Consider the following 25,874-nt stretch of genomic DNA (forward strand, 5'->3'; position numbering starts at 1 on the left):
GGTGCACAATACTCACAGGTGCACACTACTCACAGGTGCACACTATTCACAGGTGCACATTATTCACAGGTGCACACTACTCACAGGTGCACACTACTCACAGGTGCACACTACTCACAGGTTCACACTACTCACAGGTGCACACTACTCACAGGTGCACACTATTCACAGGTGCACACTACTCACAGGTGCACACTACTCACAGGTGCACACTACTCACAGGTGCACACCACTCACAGGTGCACACTACTCACAGGTGCACACTACTCACAGGTACACACTATTCACTGGAACACTACTCACAGGTGAACACTACTCACAGGTGCACACTACTCCCAGGTACACACTATTCACTGGTGCACACTACTCACAGGTGCACACTACTCACAGGTGCACACTACTCACAGGTTCACACTACTCACAGGTGCACACTACTCACAGGTGCACACTACTCACAGGTGCCTACTACTCACTTGACAGCTGGGTCCGTCTTCAATTTCTTAGCTGGCTGTGTAGTAGCTGGCATAATTATAAAAGTCTTGTTCTTCCCATCTGTCACAATGCCCACAGTTGCTGTAGTACTAGATAATTTAACCGATGGAGATGGCTTCAACAATGGATCTATACTAATTGCCTTTGCAACAGTTGCAGTGGTTGTAGTTACAGTAGATGGAACAAAGTTAGGTGACTGACAAACAGCAAGAACTGATGAAGACGAGGAGTTCACAGTGGTTTCCATTTGCTTCACTTCTTGTACTTTTATGCTACTGTTAACGGAGCAATTACGCAGCACGTCAGGAGAAGTGTATTTTCGAAGATATTCACTAGCTTCCTGTTGTTTAATTTCTTTAACTTCTGAAGGAAAAAATGATAAAAAAATGTAGTTTTTCATATTTGTTTATGATTTCCCAGTAAACTTGAAGTTGTTGATTTCCTTATACATATACACAAAAATCTGGATTTCCCTCGAACATCCTATTCTACCATCTATTTTGGGTGGTAGTGAATTAAAATGAAACTTGGGTGCATCACAGGTGATCAAGCTACTGAGGGTTGCAACATCCCCCCCCCTCCCACTGAAGCAAAGGAGAGATTAAAGTAAGTGAGTTTAGTTGGTGGATTATAGGACATCTATGCCTGAGGTCACTGGTCTGCATCCTCTTTTAGTCTACCAATTCTTTGCTCTGATTTTTTGTAGCTTCCCAGTCAGTTTTCTGTTGTAGATTTTGTAAGAAATGAACTAAAACAGAAAATGGATGAGCTTTGTAAAATTTCTTTTAACACAGTGGCATGTTGTGCTAGCAATGATGCCCCTTTAATAATATATAAAGGTTTGCAATGAAGTGAAGAGCATTACTGAACTTTGGGAATGATGAACTAGTGGCTCCTGTCTGATATGTCATTGCAATGTTTGTAGAAGCCATCACATGTTGGTGATCAGTTGGCTTGAATCTTCTTAACAGGTGACCTCTACTAATAACACTCATTACATCTATATGTCATTGCAATGTTTGTAGAAGCCATCACATGTTGGTGATCAGTTGGCTTGAATCTTCTTAACAGGTGACCTCTACTAATAACACTCATTACATCTATATGTCATTGCAATGTTTGTAGAAGCTATCAAATATTTGGTGATCAGTTGGCTAGCTTCGTCTGAGGTTGAATCACCTTATCAGATGACCTCTACTAACAACACTCATTACATCTAGAGATAAATTTCAAATAGATATTTCTGTCACTCCTGACTTACCATCAGGTTTGGACATTCTCAGTGACATAGAATGTATTAATCTCTTCATCAAACTTGCTTCCACACTCGTAATGCTACTATCATGAGGTCTGAAAAACAGCCATTTCTCATGCAGTTCTGTAAAGACATAAAATATAGATAGTTACAAAATTGTCAGGAAATCAACAGACAAGCAAATCTTTAAACAACACTGTGCAAGGCATTCTTAAAGGATAAAAGATACAAATATGATACTCTCAGAAGCATTTATAGGTTCTATGATAATATTTTTCTGTTAATGATAAAAAAGTGTTTGTTTCTCTATTTATGAAATGAATGAGGTATCCCTGTTATTTTCCTTGGCAACTCCTTGATGAAGTGGGAAAGTCTGAAACATAAGAATTGTGTTATTGCAACGTGATGCAGTGAGTCTGCTAAGAGGAATATTTAACTTTACTATACAATGTGATGCATTTTGTCCGCTACAGGTAAGCGGAATATAACCTTTACTGACGTGATACATTTAGTCTGCTAAAAAAGAATATTATCTTTACCATACAACATGATGCTGTTAGTCCGCCAAGGCCCAAGAGGAAGATTACCTTACTATATGACATGATGTAGTTAGAGGAACATTACCTTAACTATATGACGTGATGCAGTTAGTCTGCTAAGAGGAACATTACCTTAACTATATGACTTGATGCAGTTAGAGGAATATTACCTTACTACATGATGTGATGCATTTAGTCTGCTAAGAGGAACATTGCCTTAACTATATGACTTGATGCAGTTAGAGGAATATTACCTTTACTATATGACGAGATGCATTTAGTCTGCTAAGAGGAACATTACTTTTACTATACGACGTGATGCATTTAGTCTACTACTGTAAGAGGAATATTACCTTTACTATATGACTTGATGCATTTAGTCTGCTAAGAGGAATATTACCTTAACTATATGACTTGATGCAGTTAGAGGAATATTACCTTACTACATGATGTGATGCATTTAGTCTGCTAAGAGGAACATTGCCTTAACTATATGACTTGATGCAGTTAGAGGAATATTACCTTTACTATATGACGAGATGCATTTAGTCTGCTAAGAGGAACATTACTTTTACTATACGACGTGATGCATTTAGTCTACTACTGTAAGAGGAATATTACCTTTACTACATGACGTGATGCATTTAGTCTACTACTGTAAGAGGAATATTACCTTTCCTATATGACTTGATGCAGTTAGTCTGCTAAGAGGAATATTACCTTTACTACATGACGTGATGCATTTAGTCTACTACTGTAAGAGGAATATTACCTTTACTATATGACTTGATGCATTTAGTCTGCTACTGTAAGAGGAATATTACCTTTACTATATGACGTGATGCAGTTAGTCTGCTAAGAGGAACATTACCTTAACTATATGACTTGATGCAGTTAGAGGAATATTACCTTTACTATATGACGTGATGCATTTAGTCTGCTAAGAGGAACATTACCTTAACTATATGACTTGATGCAGTTAGAGGAATATTACCTTTACTATATGACGTGATGCATTTAGTCTGCTAAGAGGAACATTACCTTAACTATATGACTTGATGCAGTTAGAGGAATATTACCTTTACTATATGACGTGATGCATTTAGTCTGCTAAGAGGAACATTACCTTAACTATATGACTTGATGCAGTTAGAGGAATATTACCTTTACTATATGACGAGATGCATTTAGTCTGCTAAGAGGAACATTACTTTTACTATACGACGTGATGCATTTAGTCTGCTAAGAGGAATATTACCTTTACTACATGACGTGATGCATTTAGTCTACTACTGTAAGAGGAATATTACCTTTACTATACGACTTGATGCATTTAGTCTGCTAAGAGGAATATTACCTTTACTACATGACGTGATGCATTTAGTCTACTACTGTAAGAGGAATATTACCTTTACTATATGACTTGATGCAGTTAGTCTGCTAAGAGGAATATTACCTTTACTACATGACGTGATGCATTTAGTCTACTACTGTAAGAGGAATATTACCTTTACTATATGACTTGATGCAGTTAGTCTGCTACGAGGAATATTACCTTTACTACATGACGTGATGCATTTAGTCTACTACTGTAAGAGGAATATTACCTTTACTATATGACTTGATGCATTTAGTCTGCTACTGTAAGAGGAATATTACCTTTACTATATGACGTGATGCAGTTAGTCTGCTAAGAGGAACATTACCTTAACTATATGACTTGATGCAGTTAGAGGAATATTACCTTTACTATATGACGTGATGCATTTAGTCTGCTAAGAGGAACATTACCTTAACTATATGACTTGATGCAGTTAGAGGAATATTACCTTTACTATATGACGTGATGCATTTAGTCTGCTAAGAGGAACATTACCTTAACTATATGACTTGATGCAGTTAGAGGAATATTACCTTTACTATATGACGTGATGCATTTAGTCTGCTAAGAGGAACATTACCTTAACTATATGACTTGATGCAGTTAGAGGAATATTACCTTTACTATATGACGTGATGCAGTTAGTCTGCTAAGAGGAACATTGCCTTAACTATATGACTTGATGCAGTTAGAGGAATATTACCTTTACTATATGACGTTATGCATTTAGTCTGCTAAGAGTAACATTACTTTTACTATACGACGTGATGCATTTAGTCTGCTAAGAGGAATATTACCTTTACTACATGACGTGATGCATTTAGTCTGCTACTGTAAGAGGAATATTACCTTTACTATATGACTTGATGCAGTTAGTCTGCTAAGAGGAATATTACCTTTACTATATGACGTGATGCATTTAGTCTGCTAAGAGGAACATTACCTTTACTATATGACGTGATGCATTTAGTCTGCTAAGAGGAACATTACCTTTACCATATGATGTGATGCATTTAGTCTGCTTAGAGGAACATTACCTTTACTATATGACGTTATGCATTTAGTCTGCTAAGAGTAACATTACTTTTACTATACGACTTGATGCATTTAGTCTGCTAAGAGGAATATTACCTTTACTACATGACGTGATGCATTTAGTCTGCTACTGTAAGAGGAATATTACCTTTACTATATGACTTGATGCAGTTAGTCTGCTAAGAGGAATATTACCTTTACTATATGACGTGATGCATTTAGTCTGCTAAGAGGAACATTACCTTTACTATATGACGTGATGCATTTAGTCTGCTAAGAGGAACATTACCTTTACCATATGATGTGATGCATTTAGTCTGCTAAGAGGAACATTACCTTTACTATATGACGTTATGCATTTAGTCTGCTAAGAGTAACATTACTTTTACTATACGACTTGATGCATTTAGTCTGCTAAGAGGAATATTACCTTTACTACATGACGTGATGCATTTAGTCTGCTACTGTAAGAGGAATATTACCTTTACTATATGACTTGATGCAGTTAGTCTGCTAAGAGGAATATTACCTTTACTATATGACGTGATGCATTTAGTCTGCTAAGAGGAACATTACCTTTACTATATGACGTGATGCATTTAGTCTGCTAAGAGGAACATTACCTTTACCATATGATGTGATGCATTTAGTCTGCTAAGAGGAATATTACCTTTACTATGCCATGTGATGCATTTAGTCTGCTAAGAGGAACATTACCTTTACTATATGACGTGATGCATTTAGTCTGCTAAGAGGAACATTACCTTTACTATATGCAGGGATGTAAGTGCAGCCAAAAAAAAAAACCGGAAAGTATTCGGAGACCCCGGGTGAATGCCGTCCTAACACATCCTACTCCTAGCTTTGACTACTTACACACTATCGTTATGTTAGGCTAGCTCAGAAGTATTAGCGCTAACACATCTTACCCCTAGTTCTTACTACTTACACACTATCGTTATGTTAGGCTAGCTCAAAGTTACGAATACGTCGCAGCGAACTACGGAATAAAAAACAGTCTCACATTCGAATGCGATCACAAATATCGACTTTCATATGTGTATCCCGTAGATTTCCGCCGCTCACAAATATCACAAGCGTTAATTCCGAAAGTTATGTCGAGCACCAGCAGTTACGAAGATATCAATTAGCAGTCCAATCAACGTGAATTAGGCAAGGTTTTTCAACGACAGAAATGAGCTATGGCGATTTGAAGTTCGCACGTACGCAACGATATTCACATGGCACAATGTTGTACAGTGCAATGCGATGATGCGAAACAGGAATGGTATTTTGATTGATCGATGAGTGAAAGTTGAAGTTAGCTTGCTGCAACGGGCCAGGCATTTTTGCCGCGTTGTGTCTTTGATATTCGAACAATTTTTTGGAACTTTATTGGAATTAAAAAAAAACGGATTTCCGTAAAAATACGGAAGACTTACATCCCTGAAAAAAAAAACCGGATTTCCGTAAAAATACGGAAGACTTACATCCCTGTATATGAAGTGATGCATTAAGTCTGCTAAGAGGAACATTACCTTTACTATATGACGTGATGCATTAAGTCTGCTAAGAGGAACATTACCTTTACTATATGACGTGATGCATTTAGTCTGCTAAGAGGAATATTACCTTTACTATGCCATGTGATGCATTTAGTCTGCTAAGAGGAACATTACCTTTACTATATGACGTGATGCATTAAGTCTGCTAAGAGGAACATTACCTTTACTATATGGATCAAAGTAATCTTCTCCCTTCTTCATCTTCATTCTTGATCTGACATTCAATGCAAATGCTGGCGTGGATTGGATAAAGAATGTGCAGAAGCTCCTACTTAAACAATAGTCAAACTTTTCAATGTCACAGTTTCTCAGCTGCAATGCAACACAACTGTGTTCTGATGCTAAAACAAAGGAAGAAACAACAACCATTATGTGATAACTAAGTAGCTAGTTAAACTCAGACATTACAGTATGGATCTATCAATAATATTTCTTCTTCAAGTTAAAAAAACAGATAGTATTAATAAGCCACCCTTTTGACTTTGGTACATTCAGTTACCCAGCAATGGAACCAGTTACCTCAGCAGAAGGAGCTCTTGCAGTTCCCTATAACTGTCCTCTTGCCAAAGGATGCTTGTCACCAAGCTTGGCAAAAAATTACATTAAATCCATACAAAGAATGAGAGTTTGAGAAAAAAGTTTATGCTCATTCACCAACTGCCCACTTCAGATTTCATCCAGATCAAATTAAATTACTATATGAGAAGCTTTTTACACGATTTTCATATAAATCACTGCTATGACTCCAAATGACCATTGATACACTTTTTGTGTAAACACTAATCAAGCCCAAAGCAACAACTTGGACGGATGGATGAGCAGCTAGTAAGATATCCAAGAAGTCTAGGTTTTCTTCACTTTGAAGTTTAAGTTTAGGAATGAAAATTTACATGCACTGAATATCAGGAAGCCAGTCAGGTCAATCAGAGTTGAAAAGGTTTTTGCAATTTCATCTTAGTTGACACCAATGAACATTGACCAAGGATCTTGTGCTCATGGAAGGATACCGACAAAGCAAGTATACAGTCTGCCAGGCCTCAACAAATACGGTCACCAACTCGCGCGAGAAGAATATTAGCTTTGGCCAATAAAAAATACACTATGCTCGACATTTTTGGCGAGTGACTCGATCATGGCAAGGCTATCATTACAAACATTTCACAGTATGATGAAAGCAGTACCTTGGGGAACTTGAAGCAAGTTTAAGATGTAAACTGATTTTATCAATGAACAATCTCAGTTCGAATAAACTGTGTAAAATGGTTCGCTATCTGCAAGTGCACATGAATACACATTACTAGAAAGGTTACTTAAATCAATGCTTGGAGCAGACAAAAAGTAAAGATACTTTAAAAGTAGTGCTTTGTAGAAATGTAATACAGTACTGTATCATCTTAAACAACAGACAAAAGCTCCGTACCTTGAAAATGGAATTTAACTCCATCCGGTGAAATTGAAGCCCTTGGTGGATTGGTAATGAATCGCTTAGAGCCAAATACTAATAGCACCAGGTCAATGGTTAAAGTCTCTGAGGTTTCATCCCAGTCTGGACCTTGTAGTTGTCCCTTTGCTTTGGAAGGCTGCATGGATATATTTCTTGCAGTGGCCTGGTTGCTAACTATAACAGGAGGAGAGGCTAATATTCTGGATGCCTGATTAGCTAGTGCTTCGTCAGAAATTGTGACACCCACAGTTACTTTTGAAGATGTTTCTTGCCCAGTCTGTAACCAAAGATACAAACTAATCAAGTATTTCAATCAACCAAATTACTCTTTTAGCAAACATAGGGCCTAAATTATCAACAAATACCAACTTTTCCATGTATTGTACATACAAATGCTAAATATATCAAAATACTTTCACCTAACCATGATATGTTCTCTTCAGTGCAGCCATAGGTTTGAACAACATTTGACAGGAGAAATATGTGAATTGCTTGATATATTCTGAAAAAATAAACTTCTAACTTAACATGATTTGGATTTTCTTATCCTTTCTTCCTTTCATTTTTCGTTCTTGCGGTCAATCTTTTCAGTCACTACCACGTCATCAATTTTAAGAAGCATTATTTTCACTTGGCAAGTGTTCACTAGTATATTGAGACAGCTTTAAAATTGTCTAAGGTCTTTGGAGCAAAAACTATCTACACTGAGCAGAACATATTTATATAATATGTAACGTACAGTACATTTTAATTATGTTAACTCAATTCACACTAAATCAGTATGGAAGAAACTTTCTCTAAAAGAATCATGTAACCATTTGAGAACATATTTCCAAAACATAAGCAAAGAGGTATCATAAAACCACCCCTACTGCTGTATCAGCACAGAGACATAATAAAACCACCCCTACTGCTGTATCAGCACAGAGACATAATAAAACCACCCTACTGCTGTATCAGCACAGAGACATAATTGAACCACCCCTACTGCTGTATCATCACAGAGACATAATAAAACCACCCCTACTGCTGTATCAGCACAGAGACATAATAAAACCACCCCTACTGCTGTATCAGCACAGAGACATAATAAAACCACCCCTACTGCTGTATCAGCACAGAGACATAATAAAACCACCCCCTACTGCTGTATCAGCACAGAGACATATTAAACCACCCCTACTGCTGTATCAGCACAGAGACATAATAAAACCACCCTACTGCTGTATCAGCACAGAGACATAATAAAACCACCCTACTGCTGTATCAGCACAGAGACATAATTGAACCACCCCCTACTGCTGTATCAGCACAGAGACATAATAAAACCACCCCTACTGCTGTATCAGCACAGAGACATATTAAACCACCCTTACTGCTGCATCAGCACAGAGACATAATAAAACCACCCCTACTGCTGTATCAGCACAGAGACATAATAAAACCACCCCTACTGCTGTATCAGCACAGAGACATAATAAAACCACCCTACTGCTGTATCAGCACAGAGACATAATAAAACCACCCTACTGATGTATCAGCACAGAGACATAATAAAGCAAACCCTTACTGCTGTATCAGCACAGAGACATAATAAAGCAAACCCTTACTGCTGTATCAGCACAGAGACATATTTAAACCACCCCCTACTGCTGTATCAGCACAGAGACATATTAAACCACCCCCTACTGCTGTATCAGCACAGAGACATAATAAAACCACCCCTACTGCTGTATCAGCACAGAGACATAATAAAACCACCCTACTGCTGTATCAGCACAGAGACATAATAAAACCACCCCTACTGCTGTATCAGCACAGAGACATAATAAAGCAAACCCTTACTGCTGTATCAGCACAGAGACATAATAAAGCAAACCCTTACTGCTGTATCAGCACAGAGACATATTTAAACCACCCCCTACTGCTGTATCAGCACAGAGACATATTAAACCACCCCCTACTGCTGTATCAGCACAGAGACGTAATAAAACCACCCCTACTGCTGTATCAGCACAGAGACGTAATAAAACAACCCCTACTGCTGTACAGCACAGAGACATAATAAAACCACCCCTACTGCTGTATCAGCACAGAGACATATTACTCCACCCCTACTGCTGTATCAGCACAGAGACATATTAAACCACCCCCTACTGCTGTATCAGCACAGAGACATATTAAACCACCCCTACTGCTGTACAGCACAGAGACATAATAAAACCACCCCTACTGCTGTATCAGCACAGAGACATATTAAACCACCCCTACTGCTGTATCAGCACAGAGACATATTAAAACCACCCCTACTGCTGTATCAGCACAGAGACATAATGAAACCACCCTACTGCTGTATCAGCACAGAGACATATTAAACCACCCCCTACTGCTGTATCAGCACAGAGACGTAATAAAACCACCCCTACTGCTGTATCAGCACAGAGACATAATAAAACCACCCCTACTGCTGTATCAGCACAGAGACATAATAAAACCACCCCTACTGCTGTATCAGCACAGAGACATAATAAAACCACCCCCTACTGCTGTATCAGCACAGAGACATAATAAAACCACCCCTACTGCTGTATCATCACAGAGACATAATAAAACCACCCTACTGCTGTATCAGCACAGAGACGTAATAAAACCACCCCTACTGCTGTATCATCACAGAGACATAATAAAACCACCCCTACTGCTGTATCAGCATAGAGGTATAATCAACCAAAGCAGGATTTATCTACCTCATTTTTCATTTTATGTTTTCTAGATATTTTACATTCAGTTGCATTGTCAGTTGAGTCTGTTGATTCCATCTGCTTATTATTTGTTGAGACATTCTCTTCTTCATCATCACTGTCAAGAAGTGAAATGCATTCTGGGGGAAAGAAGCAAGGACAACATTGATTATGGATGGAAGAAAGGATTTTCTGTTCAGCAACATGCAATTTAAGGTAATTACAGGTTACTTTAATTGATTAAACCTACATAATACATTTCTGTAAAGACACTGAAGAACTAAGTTTACCAGCTATCTGCTGCTACTTCATAATGTGACATTTACATCTGGTTTACAGAATCAATAAGTATACCAGCTATCTGCTGCTACTTCATAATGTGACATTTACATCTGGTTTACAGAATCAGTAAGTATACCAGTTTACTGCTGCTTCAGCAGCTTAATTGCCATATTTTACTCACCAGGCTCTTGCTTTTTTGTCCTCCCTTTCTTCCTCTTGTTTGGTAACCCTGACGACAGAGAAAGACGTTTGACACTGGCGGAGGGAGTATTATTCTTGATTCCATTTTGGAAGTCTTGTAATTTGTTGACATAAAATAGTTTACAAGCAATAGCGGTGCTGTGAGTGTTACTGACTACACTGTCAGTTTGCTTGCTTGCTTGTTTGGCAGCAATGATACAATGTGAACATGTACCAATGCCTAAGTTACTACTTGAACACTCCGATCCATCAGCTGATTTAACTTTAAAACCACTACTACACTTATTACAGATCTGTTCTCCTTCCAGTAAAGTTCTCCCTTTGAATTTCTTTGGTGGGTATCTCTTGAAATCTTTCTTACATCTATCACAAACAACAAGTGAACCAGACCAGATCCCACAGCCTGGACACAATGCCATGGTAACATTTGAAGACCCCTAGAAGGACAGATTGGAAAAAGAAATAAACTTGTATGTGATTACCAAGTAGTAGTAAATTATACCTCATATCATCATAGAGTCATGATTTTTATGAAAACAGAATACTTTCTGATTCACTTTGAACTGGTGTTGATTCTTAAACATGACAGAGCAAGAATATATGTTGTGAGGCTAGCAGAGAGAGAGGAATGAATCTTAAGAAACAAAAGTCTCCACTCTGCTTGTCTAGAGGGTTTGTAATCTCATTCAGTCATCGATCCATCATATATTGACCTTACTGGACAACTACTTTTGAAAAGTACTTTGAATGCTGAATGCAGTTTTAAAACAAATATTCATAAAAATGTCAAATACACTTACATCAAGTTGACATCTGGTACACAGTCATTTTATGCAACAAATAGTTCATGGGGTACATTGTTTCATTTATATGGCTAGTACCAAGCTCAGCATTATTTTATCCTTTAAAAATCAGAAAACACTTTGTACTTAAATGCATCAAATCTTTTCATACCTTTGAAGCCTCTTTCATTTCATCTCCTGATATTAATGCAACATCATCTTCTTCCCGGCTAGCGATATCTAGAAGGTGAAATTATCAAATGACCAAACATGCATTAATGGTCACTCCTTTTGGACATTAGGAAAGAAGCATGAAAGTTTATCAAATACAAGATTACACAATATTAAACAATATTCACAGTAATTGCTTTTTGTTAGCACAATCAAGCTACCTAAACACATATATGCACACAAGCGATAATAAGGACAAGCAATACTTCATATGCAAGTGTTGAAGAGTGTTAAACAGCATCATGAGGGTCAAATGTCACAACCTACAGTAAGATCAGAGTCAAACAATGGCTTGGTCACCTAAAGTAAGATCAGAGTCAAACAATGGCTCGGTCACCTACAGTTAGATCAGAGTCAAACAATGCCCAGTCACCTACAGTAAGATCAGAGTCAAACAATGGCTCGGTCACCTACAGTAAGATCAGAGTCAAACAATGGCTCGGTCACCTACAGTAAGATCAGAGTCAAACAATGGCTCGGTCACCTACAGTAAGATCAGAGTCAAACAATGGCTCGGTCACCTACAGTAAGATCAGAGTCAAACAATGGCTCGGTCACCTACAGTAAGATCAGAGTCAAACAATGGCTCGGTCACCTACAGTAAGATCTGAGTCAAACAATGGCTCGGTCACCTACAGTAAGATCAGAGTCAATGGCTCGATCACCTACAGTAAGATCAGAGTCAAACAATGGCTCGGTCACCTACAATAAGATCAGAGTCAAACAATGGCTCGGTCACCTACAGTAAGATCAGAGTCAAACAATGGCTTGGTCACCTACAGTAAGATCAGAGTCAAACATGTAACACTTGTTTCTGCTGACACTGTATTTATGATAACTATAGGAACTAATCCAAAGCTGTTACCGTTATTAGAGGTAGCAGTTGGTCTCTTGCTTGGCTCCTCTTCAGATGGTAGTATATCTATGGTGCTGTCTGCTTCAACTACCGCTTCCTTCATCACTGCAGCACATTGTGGTGTATTTCTGTTCCAGTGAAAGATAGATATTAGCTAGATAAATGAAGCTGCATATCCCCACAGTTGCTATCTGGACCCTGAGTTTTGTACTCACTCTACAGACCTTGTAATCAAATTTGCATCTTTTGAACAAGTAAAGAATGTGTTAATTGGAGCAAGTTTTGATGAATTTCTATCAATAGTTTTCCATAAATTGGTGTTAACTACTACTAAATGCTTTCTTCAAATTTAAATATTCTCAAAAATCTTCCGATATATACATTATCTCGGAATGGGTTTGAAGACTCTTTGACTCATTTATTGACATGCATACACATCTATGTGTGAATGTGTGTGTGTAAACATAACATACCTCATTTTCACATTTGGGTTAGTTGCTGTCATATACTTGGATGTCACGCCCTGAAAACACTTTTCTAGCGCTGCCAACGATTGACGAGAAGGTGCTGATAGTGAAAACTCTCCACCACTAACAAGTCAGAAAAGACAAAAGAAAAATGCTTCTTCAACCAGGCACTCAAAACAGGCCCAATTAAACAATTTCTCTTTTACATTTCTCTTACATATATATGTCACAGTGTATAAATGGGGTTTCCTGAGCTAAAAGTCATCCCTGCTTTAGATGCTACTATAGCTTTACCTTTGTTGAAGAGCTAAAATTCATCCCTGCTGCAGATGTTACTATAGCTTTACCTTAATTGAAGAGCTAAAAGTCATCCCTGCTTCAGATGCTACTATAGCTTTACCTTTGTTGAAGAGCTAAAAGTCATCCCTGCTGCAGATGTTACTATAGCTTTACCTTAATTGAAGAGCTAAAAGTCATCCCTGCGGCAGATGCTACTATAGCTTTACCTTTGTTAAAGAGCTAAAAGTCATCCCTGCTTCAGATGCTACTATAGCTTTACCTTTGTTGAAGAGCTAAAAGTCATCCCTGCTTCAGATGCTACTATAGCTTTACCTTTGTTGAAGAGCTAAAAGTCATCCCTGCTGCAGATGCTACTATAGCTTTACCTTTGTTAAAGAGCTAAAAGTCATCCCTGCTTCAGATGCTACTATAGCTTTACCTTTGTTGAAGAGCTAAAAGTCATCCCTGCTGCAGATGTTACTATAGCTTTACCTTAATTGAAGAGCTAAAAGTCATCCCTGCGGCAGATGCTACTATAGCTTTACCTTTGTTAAAGAGCTAAAAGTCATCCCTGCTGCAGATGTTACAATAGCTTTACCTTAATTGAAGAGCTAAAAGTCATCCCTGCGGCAGATGTTACTATAGCTTTACCTTAATTGAAGAGCTAAAAGTCATCCCTGCGGCAGATGCTACTATAGCTTTACCTTTGTTGAAGAGCTAAAATTCATCCCTGCTTTAGATGTTACTATAGCTTTATCTTAATTGAAGAGCTAAAATTCATCCCTGCTGCAGATGTTACTATAGCTTTACCTTTGTTGAAGAGCTAAAATTTGTCCTGCTTCAGATGCTACTATAGCTTTACCTTAATTGAAGAGCTAAAATTCATCCCTGCTTCAGATGCTACTATAGCTTTACCTTTGATGAATAATGCTCTCCTCACTAGTAAAACCAGTCAACGCTGATCCACCAAACACTGGACTATCTGTCAGCTCCCCTGAAAATGGTTAAAACCAACAATACTTTTCAATACATAAGAACCTATTACATTAAAAACAACTGTTATATTTTTGGTATGTATAAATTATATGCAATATCACATCACAGCATTTGTCTATCTGATTTAGAGGTTGAGGTTCGCTTGGTGCTGCTGTTGGGTATTTGAGAGGTTTTTTACAGCAAAATGATGGTCCTCCTAAAAAATCTTTTGTGGAACAAACGTTGAAAGTCCATGCAATACGTATCAAAGTCCATACAATAATTATCAAAGTCCATGCAATACGTATCAAAGTCCATACAATAATTATCAAAGTCCATGCAATAAGTATCAAGTCAACACAAGACGTATCAAGTCCATACAATATGTATCAAGTCCATACAATATGTATCAAGTCCATACAATATGTATCAAGTCCATACAATACGTATCAAGTCCATACAAGACGTATCAAGTCCTTACAATATGTATCAAAGTCCATGCAACACGTATCAATCTCCATAAAATTTGTATCAAGTCCATACAAGACGTATCAAGTCCATACAATACATATCAAAGTCCATAAAATATGTATCAAGTCCATACAATACGTACCCAGTCCAAACAAGACGTATCAAGTCCATACAAGACATATCAAGTCCATACAATGTGTATCATATCTTATAAAGACTAGCATCTAAATGAGAAACAGATCTGATTATTATTTTATGGGCACCATACCTTCAAACTGATAAAGTCTGAACAGGATGTGATGAAAAGAGCACTATTCCAAGTGCTTGTGTGAAACAACTATTCCTGAAATTATTTGATCCTTACCATAGCAAGGTAGATTTTACACTTACCTGTATCACTTGAAGAGACACTGCTTTCAGATTTTACTTCTCCCTCCGAGGACACGGATAAGTTACTGTCACAATTGGATGAACTTGGAGAGACCCCAGATGCATTTGAATTCACATGATTAGAACATCTGCAAAAGATCCCCCAAAAACACATTTACAATAGTGTCTGTATCCTCACTCAAAATAAACCAGAACGACAGTGGGCTTTGTGATTCCTTGCCATACAAATTCAAAATAACTATCTGACTAATGTAGAGCAAGTCCAAGAATTAAGTAAGAACCACAAAAGAGCACTCCCTTTAGGGCAAATCAATCACTTCATCAACTGGTAAGGATTTTACAGGAATTTTTATTCCAAATGTTTCAATGTCCAGAAAGAACAGTCTTCATATGAGAAATATAGACACATAGATGTATGAATAAAAGGACATTTTCTTTAACCAATTTTGAGCTAGCATATCAGCAACCAGCCCTTTAATAATGTTATTAATGAGAAATGACATTTTTTATACACTGAGAAATAGTTAAACAACCTAAAGCAAAAGTCATCTAATATTAATCAGAGAGAAAATGGCCATTTGAGATAACCTGTTGACCCTTGAGCCAATGTTTGCTCCATCTTAAATAATCCCTGTTGACCCCTCCAAGCTCAGAGGGTGAAAACTGATAAGAGCGGTTTTAGTGCATGTTTAAAGCAAGACCCAACTCTCTGAGGCAAACTTGATTTCTTGGATGACAGGTACAGTATGTCTTGTTGAAGACCTATAGAACCCCTTTGCAAACTGTTCACCAAAAGAAAATCATAGCATTGGAGTATTCACAGATTAATTGCAGCTATAATTTTGGAGTTATTGAAAAGGATTTCAGGCTTTGGCAGTTGTTGACTACTGTACATGCAACCATTGACCTCTACCAATTTCAATAGGGTTCTTGTACTCACCAAGTTGGATCTGTATACCACATATGAGGATCAACAAAGATTTCCTTTTTGAGTTATCGTGTTTACTCTGTTGACCTCAAATGACCATTGAACTTCACAGAAGAGAATAGGGTTCTTGTACTCAATATGAATGATCCACATACCAAGTATGGAGATAATCCACCATGAACTCTTTGAGTTATGGGTGTACAAGCAAGTGTCACAGACACACACGCATGCCAACACACCATCGCAAACATAAAAAATTAATTAACAGCATAAAGTATTATACACAACCAAGTGTCAAGAACAGAAGCTACTTTACTGCATCAGTGTCAGCACCAGTTCAGATGTTTACAAATTTTCATAAGTCAGTTGGTTACCAATCAAACATCCACACTTAACACACATCTTCTATACTTCCATATGTAGTTATGTACCTAGCCTAGCCTACATTACACATAACCATTCAGAACAGGGCAGTCACAATCTCCAGCTGAGTGGTACGTGTAATTCATCTAATGCAGGTATCTTACTGTACAGTTTAACTTTGAATGTTCATGTCAAAGCAAGATTCAGTTTTAATAATACAAGAGTAGGCTTTCTTTATCTTGTGATCTAAATTTAGTATTTGTCAGCTGGTGATCATTTAAAAGGGGCATTTTAATTTCAGTGAGTATTCAGTTGTATTTCAGAGTTGGGGTGTGTTACATAAATCCACAGGCATTTTGTGTCTGGTTATTTAAAGCTTATTCAGTTTAGTTTACTTTAGTTTCTCTTTAAATAGAGCTGCTGTTTTGTTACATTTTACAACATAGAATGTATCTTTTATTGGTGTCTATATTGTGCATTGCCAATCTAAGCGCAGAGATGTAGGGGAAGACCCTGGCAAGGCCGGACTTGCTCCTACCAGAAAGAAATAATCATAGCAATCATATGATCACTACTGAATACCCTTACTTTGGTATTGGGGTAGTATATTGCCATTGCCTTCCTTTAAATGTAGTTGTAGGTGAATCTTCTACTGTTACTGTACCATTGCTATTCAACCTCTTCTGTGTGATTCTGAAAATATAACAAGGATATCAGATTATCTCCATTAGTGAAACTATATTTTAACCAAAACAAAACATTTAACAAGATTTAACCTGTTACTATTACACTCTGGTGAAAATGTTACATTACCATATTTGGAGAGCAGAAAGCCAAATACCAATATGAAGGTCACAGCACACTAAGCATATATGCTGAAGAAAGGTTGCCCAGATCCCACCAAAATGCTTGTGGCTATCAGTTGCATGTAAAGTTGACAGGTGAATTGCAGTCCCCAATATTACAAGATATACAAGCTCCCTCTTGTTAAACCCAAATATTTTATTAGGGATAAGTTGGCAAGTGGGAATGCAATTAAAACTGAGAGAAGGAAGACCCCATAATGGCATTTATTCCTGCCCTTATGAACAGCCAACACATTTTATGTGAGAATTTGCATGTGCTATTGTGAACTCTTGTGAACATATGGCCAGCTAATATCAACATTGCTTTATCTCACAGTCTAGATAAGAGGACTGTGTTCTCTTCGGATATTGTTCACTTGTGCATAATTGGGCAAGAATGATACATTTTGCCCTTGTTGAGTCTGCCCAGTGTCAAATAGTGGAATTTAGTCAGCCTAAGCTAACTTGGGTCATTTCAGACAATCAGAGGACTGTTAAAAACAGCCCTGATCTAAACAGTAACCCTCCTGCAATACAATTTATAAGTGTTTCTTGTAGAACATGCCAAAACATGCTCTTTTTAATTTTACCATACATAGGGTCCAAGTAAAAGTTCCATTCAATTTTCTTTATTCAAAGACCATATTTACAGTATTGAGGGCATTGAGTAGCCCCTACAATGATATTCATCTGAGTTCATACTTACAGCATTTTGTTTCATACTGATAGCCATAGTTACAAACTAAAGACTAGAAAGCCTGAAGGCTTTGTGATTCCTTGCCATAAAATGTTCACTCAACTACCTGATCGATGAGAATAAGTGAGTTAAATCTGCCAACGATTTAAGTAAGGACCAGAAGATCAGGGAGTTTCTGCTTCGTAGACCATTTCATACATTTGTCATAACTAATCAAGTCACTGATAAGGATTTTAAGATACTGTTATGCCAATAGTATTCCTATATATGGAATCCAGTCTTACAGATGCTACGTATATGTAGGCATGGATATTTTCTTCTACCTAAATGTGCTAATAAATCTACCCCTTTTAAACTTGTTAATGGCTTTGTTTATATTCACTGCAAAATGCTGTCATAATTTATTGCCATCTACTATATATAACAGAAATTACCACCAATTTTTAGACCATTTGAAATAGTCTGGTGACCCTTGATGCTCAGAGTGTGATAACTGACAAGGGTCAAGAGTGTCCCCAAAACCCAAGCTATCAACCTCAAACAGAATTCCTCTTTTGACTAGCTGTATGCATTGTTCCAGATTATTCAAGTCTTTCAGACCTATTTCACAGTAACATATACTGTAACCATTCACAAACTGAACTGAGTAGATATGTTCATGAAAGCAAACTTATAGAGACTAATCGTGATCATTATCATTCTGTGTGAGATTCACTTAAGCTTAACATTTTCAGTTAGTGGTTCCGTGCCACATTTCATGTAAGAATATTTAATGCAGACGAGTCAGTAAAAACGTAACCACCAATGACTGCAAGTGAGCTAAGTATCAAGTTCATCAAGACTTCCAGTTGAAGTTTTTGTACTTTTACTTCTGTTGACCACCACATAACACAATATGCAATCTTGTACTCAGAGAGGTGAATCTGCATACCACTTGTGAAGTTATCACTTTGCAAGATTTTCAGCTTATGATCTCTGAAGACCTCAAATGACATTCAACATATACATGCACCTACCAAAAATACAATGTATGAGGTTCACCCTCGCTTTGCTTCTGAAATTATTATGATGCAAGGATTTCAGACTTTGACATGTTTCACATGACCTTCGACCTTTAAAGAGCACCAGGCTTACTCGTTTCACTAACCTGTATAAAGTTTACGCAAGTGTTAATTTTGGTGATATATTTTGACCTCAAAATTACCTTTGACCTGCCCAGTAACAAAAGCAGCCACAAACACAAACGAGACATCTACACACCAAGTAACAGGTTGATCAAAGCTAGAAATATTGAGCTAGCTTGTTTACATTGTTTCCAGATTTGCCTCTTGTTGACCTCACATGACCTCACATCTTACAAAATGCTAAATGTAGTCCCCAATAAGAGGCACCAACCACCCAATTATGACATTCAGCAATGCTACAGATCTGCAATCAAGGTGTTTAGAAGATTTTCATATTGTAGCCAATGATGACCTCACTGAACTTTGACAAAAAATAACCAAGAATTTTGCTAAGATGGAGTTACATACCAAGTTTGAACTTCTTGCAAGTTAGGCTTGGTGAGTTCACCTGTTCACAACCTAGGGTGTCTCATAAACACACACACGCCATTACCATCACATAAATTCCTTTTGCCTTCAGCAAGGAATCAATATAGTCAGGTACTCACCTAATCCTTCCTCCAGAAGAAATTGCCCTCATTCCTGCACGGGCAACACTCTTACCCCTCACATGAATACTGCTTCTTCCTCTTCCCAATCCATGTGGACTTCCTCTTCCCCGTGGATTACTTGTTCCCCTTCCCCGTGGATTACCTGCTCCTCTTCCCCGTGAACTGCCTCTGTTTGAACTCTTTCCTCTAGATCTCTTAGTATTTACACCTCTCCCTACACTAGATGTTGGTGTGCTGCTTTCTGATCCTTGAAGTGAATTAGTACTTTCAAGTTCAACAGGAAGTTGCTCAGGGGTCTGCAATCTTTGATACCCTTGACAATCCTACAGAGACAAAACAAGTCAATTTCACATTGTCTGCAATGACGTCCTTTCTTGTAAACTGATGTGAAGTATGAGAGAACATGCTATGAATTCGGGACACGAGTTGAGAATTTTGTGCTGAATTGAATTCCACACCAGATGTGTCTCAGGTAAACAGTTGTTATACAGATTACTGTTACACAAAAGCTTAAATCTGTTTCCTCACTTCACCTGGTGACTGCAATTTCAGTGTTGAACATTTTTCACAAATGCTCTGGTTGTTTCTAACATTGCTCTGTGCAAAACTTGGATTGAATTCCTTACTTCTTGTTTCTTCTTCATTCTACTTCTTTGTGTTCTGTTCATGTCATTTCAATAGCCACGACCCTAGAGATAGCATAGTTCCTGCCGGTTGTTCTACTTTCTTACTATCTCTAGGGTAAATAGTTAGATTATGAAAGCAGCATACATCTGTATACATGTATATCTGTATACAGCATAATTGTACTTACAAATATGGATGGAAAAGATTGTGCCTTGTTTAAATTCTTCACCGGTGAACTCTTGATTGGAGATGATGAATTTGACGAATCATCCACAATCTCTACTACTAAGCTGAAAAATAAAATAAGTAGGGGACAATGGAATAAGTGCACAGTTACTTCCATAGCCAAGTAACTTGAATTCCATACTACTAAGAGAACACATACACAGTAACTTGAAGGACTTCATGTCTCTACTAAAATTAATGACACATTGATAATTCTGTTGGCAACTGTACCCTGACAGTTGTTCCACAGACAATTACTGAATGTCCTTCAACCACAGATACAGTCTATTCTGATATTTAATGTTGCTGATACTCAATGAACTAAATGTTTGCCTTGATATTGTAGCCATGCAGTTTATGCTGTACAATTCTACAATTAAGCAGCACACAAGATGAAAGGAATTGCTTTACAATTTGACAGGATGCACCAGGATATAGGTTAAATGCCTTGCTGATTACCATAAAGCTAACACCAAAAGTGCTTGAACACTATAACTACAATCATGTGTGTACTATTAAAAGTTTTACACCATCATACTCTTGTAACTATCTTCTCCGCAATATGCTCATTTTGAGTTAGCAATGTGTGTAACTTCAACATTGGCTAAAGCAACCATAGGTGTCTTTGTAGTTAATGTACCTCTTTAAGTATCTTGTTGCATAGATTTATTCCACCAATATTGAGTCTCTAGACAGAAAGAATTGCCTTGAACTGATATGATTCTAGTGTAGCTGTTCATGGATGGGGGAGAGAGGGGGGGAGGGAGAAAATATTTTCCAAAATGATTTCTAAGATTTTTCTTCTTAAGCTGGGCTCTCATGAGATGTAACCATATTTTCCCTATTAAAATGTTAACCCCCTTGCATAAACATACACATCGGTTTCTTGGTAAATTCTGAGTCTTTCCCAAATCTCGGAAAAATCTCATCCCAATAATTTCACATATTTTGCTCTACTATTCTAACTTTTAAATTGAGTAATGTCATTTTCAGAATAAGTTTCATTCTTTAAACTATTCATGGCATCTAATAGTTCACATGAATATCAGTGTTGTGTTAACACAATTTAGCTTAGAAGAAAACTTCAATAAGAGATACCTACAATGATAAAGTCATCTAGTATATATCTTAAGTGAGGATATACAATCAGAGAATAATCAAATGTTTACTTGCTTGTCTGGTCTGGTTCTTCTCTAGCACATGTTACTGGACTGTAGCTGTCACTAAACCCACTAGATGGATGTTCATCTGCTTCATTCAAAGCTGTGCAGAAAATGACATTAAATGACTGAACCTTCTCGTACTTACACATGGTTTTCAGAAAAGAAAGAAATGTCTTTTATATTTTTTGTAGTGCACAATCATGAATGCATGCAACTCTGGGAATGTAAATACTCTGTTACACTGTAGTGGTAAGTTACATTCAAATTTGTAGCTCTGTGAAATCCTTCAGTGCAGAATGATACATGATAAAGTACCACTGACAGCTGAGTTGTTTGTTGGATTAACTTTCTACTGCGATATACTTCCATAAAAGAATAGGGCCTTACAGTGACAAGCTGTCAGCAAGTTGATTGAGAGCGCAAAACAAGAAAATTTCAAGACATTTTAAATACAGTTTTGAAGAAAATTTTATATGCAGAACAAGGGTAAGAGATCTAGGTAAAACTGAGATGTAACTGTAAGTAAGATACTTGCCCCAATAAAAAAAGAGGTGCATAATTATCAACTGTCCATACTAGCTGTAGGTTACTCACTTTATTCATCCTAGGCCTAGTTGTAAATACCAATGACATACCATTTGATGTATATTCTACACAACCCTTTTTAATTCCCCAGTGAATGAGGTCGCCAGGAGGAAAATCCTGTGGCGACTAGATCTAAATTTTTCCAAAATTCTGGTCGCCCAGAATGAAAATGTGATCGCCACTTTGATATGCTAAATATTAGTACAAAAAACACTATAGGCCTAGGCTCAACATCGAGTAGCACTAGACTGTACATGTGTACACGCACAGAATCGTATAAAGACGTATAGGATAATAGGGTTGGGCGATGTATCGAAAATTATTATTATCGCGATAATTTGTTTTCAAGGCGATATTTTTTGAGGATTGAACAAATGACGATAACTAAATGTGGGGAAAAATGCAATTATCCTTTCTCCGTTTAATGTGTAAATGTTATTCAAGCATTCCATGGTTAAGAAAGTTGAAAAGAAATCAAGTTTATCAACTTCATTTACTGACTTTTGAACTTCGTTAAAACCCGTCCTTTACCACATTCACTGTATAGAGAATAAAACTCTGAAAATCAGTAGAGAAATTACCAATTGTGTACGAAAAGTAAGTTGGTACACCTTTCAAATTTTACGAGAGATCGAGCAAAATACTTTCGAAAAATTCACGCAAAACTGGCATATCGTGCTAAATGCAACAAATGTCATGTAAACAATGCTCTAGTACACCCATTTATGAATTAACCATAAGACTACATCTGGTGTTAAGCGGGGGAAAAAGAAAGTATTTCTAGAATTTTCACAAAAAAAGAAAAATTATTATCCTACCACAGTTAAGTGTATTGTAAATAGCCTAACCACTTCGTCGGTTACGGATCTCACGTAACAACAAAAACACAACTATAAATTGTATTTTGCGAAGTTGACGTTCTCCACAAGGACATGGAAACAATATTTAGCATTTAGTTAATCATGCCAAGTGGCCTAAAATATGGAATTGCAGGTTTACTTTTATAAATATGACCATACCGTAGCTATCGGGGCCATGATATCGTGCTATGTCTGTATGGTATAGACTGTGCCTCGTGTATCATGGGGAAAAGAATGTTTTATTCATGCGGAGGAGTCGGTTGGCTTGAGGTGTGTTTTACTTACCTTCATGTTACGGGGCTATTTACCTACTTTTCTTAAACGTCTAAGATAATATTTCGCATAACTTTACCGATCCTTTACTGACTGACCTAATTAATTCTAGAGCGGAGCCAAAATAGTTTACTCCATGAAAAGTTTTTTGGAAACGTGCCAAAAATGTTAACAAACAGGTGTTAGACAGGGGGTTGCAACTTGCTTGACAAGGTACCTGGTAAAATTTGCTGCACATGTAGCCTACCAGGGTTAAACACTGCAGTTGTAAACTGATGTACGTATAGTGCACGCTGTTCATTGTTAGGCAGTCTTGAAACGGGGCTTTGCCGAACGTAGTTTGTTTCATAATATCAACAGTTTTGTAAGTTAAACTTTTTAAAGATTGTAAGACAGATTAAATCTCTTTTCATTTTATCACATAATATTGCTACTCTAACTTGTCATTTTAAATTTTGAACAGTTTCGTGACAATTTAAATTCATCATGGTGAAATTTTCAGTTGCAAAAACTGATCGCCACAGTATTATAGGTCTGGCGACTAGCATTAATTTTTCCAGAAATTCTCATCGCCAGCCGAGAATTGTGGTCGCCAATGCGACCATGGCGACCGTAATTAAAAAGGGTTGATTCTACATATCCATTTTCATCCCGCCAAAAGAGCAATTTCACTAGAAAAGTCTGAAAGTTTATTCAATTCCAACAACCCACAGCAAAAACTGTGAATGATTCTGTTTTGCAGCAGTTTGATCAATTTCAGTTTTGGTCTCATTTACCTATCTTGCTACTGTAGCCCTGAGGTTGTTGAAGGGTTAGGAATTCTTCTTACCTTTTGTGAACTTGTAAGTAATGCTATGTAACCTGGACATGCACTATGCAACATTCATCTACAGAATAGAGCTACAGTTAGTTCTGTTGAGGATAGACCTTCAAATTGTCGTATGCAAAGCACAAAGCCTAACTAAGGCCTAGCCTAACGTAGGCCCTATGTATATTGTTCTTTGCTTGTCCTCCCTTCTTTAACCGCCTAACAGTGATGAAAATTTTAAGAATGGAAAAACTGTAATAAAAATTGACAATAACACTACCATTTAAAAGTGGCGAAGTCATATTTTACAATGCATTCTTCATATCTTCTTTCACGGACACCACGGTAAACATTTATCTCGAATTATTAACACCGGGCTATAGCCTACACTGCACTACAGAAACGAAGTTGATTTCAGTCTAGTGCTAGCTAGAGTGTAACGTTGCTGCAATCGCTGGTCGTGCACTATCGGATAGACCGATGGTTTTCACCAGCTCCGCTGCAGATGCTGTTTGTCAATAGAGGGCGCGGTTGAATCTGAATGCACAGAGTCGTATATACTATATACGGCTATGTGATACTTTTTAAGAAAAAGTAGCCCAGGAAAGAACCTGGGCACGAAAACCAAACTACTGAACGACGGATCCGCTTTTAACCCCAGTACCCTTACATCGGGACTGTGACTGTGTGATCATCGTCAGGTGTGCACAAGGGCGGCGGAACCGGGGGGCACAGGGGGCACGTGCCCCCCCACTTTTCCTCAGGTTAAAAATGTGCCCTTTTTCTACATAAAAATTGAGGTGTCTCAAGTTAGCAAGAGGCCAGGGAACCAGAATGAACACTCGGGAAGGGCCGTTTCCGGCCATCTGAGGGGTTTGTAAAACCAAAAATTTTCTTGTACGCTCCGCGCCAACCGATGGTGGCGCTCCGCTCAGATAGTCGTGCAAACAACTTTGCAAATCCTGGCTACGCCTGTGGGTCAAACTCAAAGCTATTTCGAATGGAAAAAAATTGTTGAGATATTAACAAGAAATAAACTCTAATTCGGAAGATTCCTACATTATAGCAACTAGCATGATTTCACCTCATTTTGTCTCAAAAGAAAACTTGTTCCTTGTTTCCCAATTTGCACATTGGATATTGCAGTGCTAGTATGCATTTTTCCTTGGGGGGGGGGGGGGGAGCGTTATGGAGTGATGTGTATACGCAAATAAGATAAGACAATAAGAGTAATAAAGGGTACTAAATATAAGGCTGAATCAGTCCAATCGAATTTCTGCAACGTGCCCTTTGATGTCGGTGCCCCCCCCCCAGATTAAAAGTGCTTCCGCCGCCCTTGGGTGTGCATCACCTGATTTGTGATTGCACAAACCGTTGATATGGCTCTACGGCTCTGTATGGTTCTGTGAATTCCAACTGCATATGCAGCACATATGTAT

The 25,874-nt window shown here is 37.7% G+C and overlaps 1 protein-coding gene across 3 annotated transcripts in view; it reads right to left on the reverse strand.

Moving 5' to 3' along the window:
- The window catches only part of LOC139962864 (uncharacterized), a 62,571-nt gene extending 37,599 nt beyond the window's left edge, over positions 1-24,972 (reverse strand). The window contains exons 1-16 of one of the 3 annotated variants that reach the window (XM_071963251.1): positions 24,716-24,972; positions 21,916-22,009; positions 20,709-20,811; positions 19,892-20,217; positions 17,266-17,370; positions 15,387-15,514; positions 14,466-14,544; positions 13,278-13,394; positions 12,814-12,932; positions 11,890-11,957; positions 10,916-11,372; positions 10,459-10,592; positions 7,688-7,988; positions 6,429-6,608; positions 1,754-1,870; positions 474-855 (exon numbers count right to left, since the gene is read on the reverse strand). In XM_071963251.1, the coding sequence (XP_071819352.1) occupies positions 474-855; positions 1,754-1,870; positions 6,429-6,608; positions 7,688-7,988; positions 10,459-10,592; positions 10,916-11,372; positions 11,890-11,957; positions 12,814-12,932; positions 13,278-13,394; positions 14,466-14,544; positions 15,387-15,514; positions 17,266-17,370; positions 19,892-20,217; positions 20,709-20,811; positions 21,916-22,009; positions 24,716-24,737 (2,732 nt within the window). In that variant the 5' untranslated portion in view covers positions 24,738-24,972. The remainder of the gene's footprint in view (positions 1-473; positions 856-1,753; positions 1,871-6,428; positions 6,609-7,687; positions 7,989-10,458; positions 10,593-10,915; positions 11,373-11,889; positions 11,958-12,813; positions 12,933-13,277; positions 13,395-14,465; positions 14,545-15,386; positions 15,515-17,265; positions 17,371-19,891; positions 20,218-20,708; positions 20,812-21,915; positions 22,010-24,715) is intronic. The other 2 variants (XM_071963250.1, XM_071963249.1) reach the window with 2 other exon arrangements.
- Between the last annotated feature and the right edge of the window lie 902 nt (positions 24,973-25,874).

Source organism: Apostichopus japonicus, chromosome 21 (genome assembly GCF_037975245.1).
Source record: "Apostichopus japonicus isolate 1M-3 chromosome 21, ASM3797524v1, whole genome shotgun sequence".
NCBI classification, from domain to species: Eukaryota; Metazoa; Echinodermata; class Holothuroidea; order Aspidochirotida; family Stichopodidae; genus Apostichopus; species Apostichopus japonicus.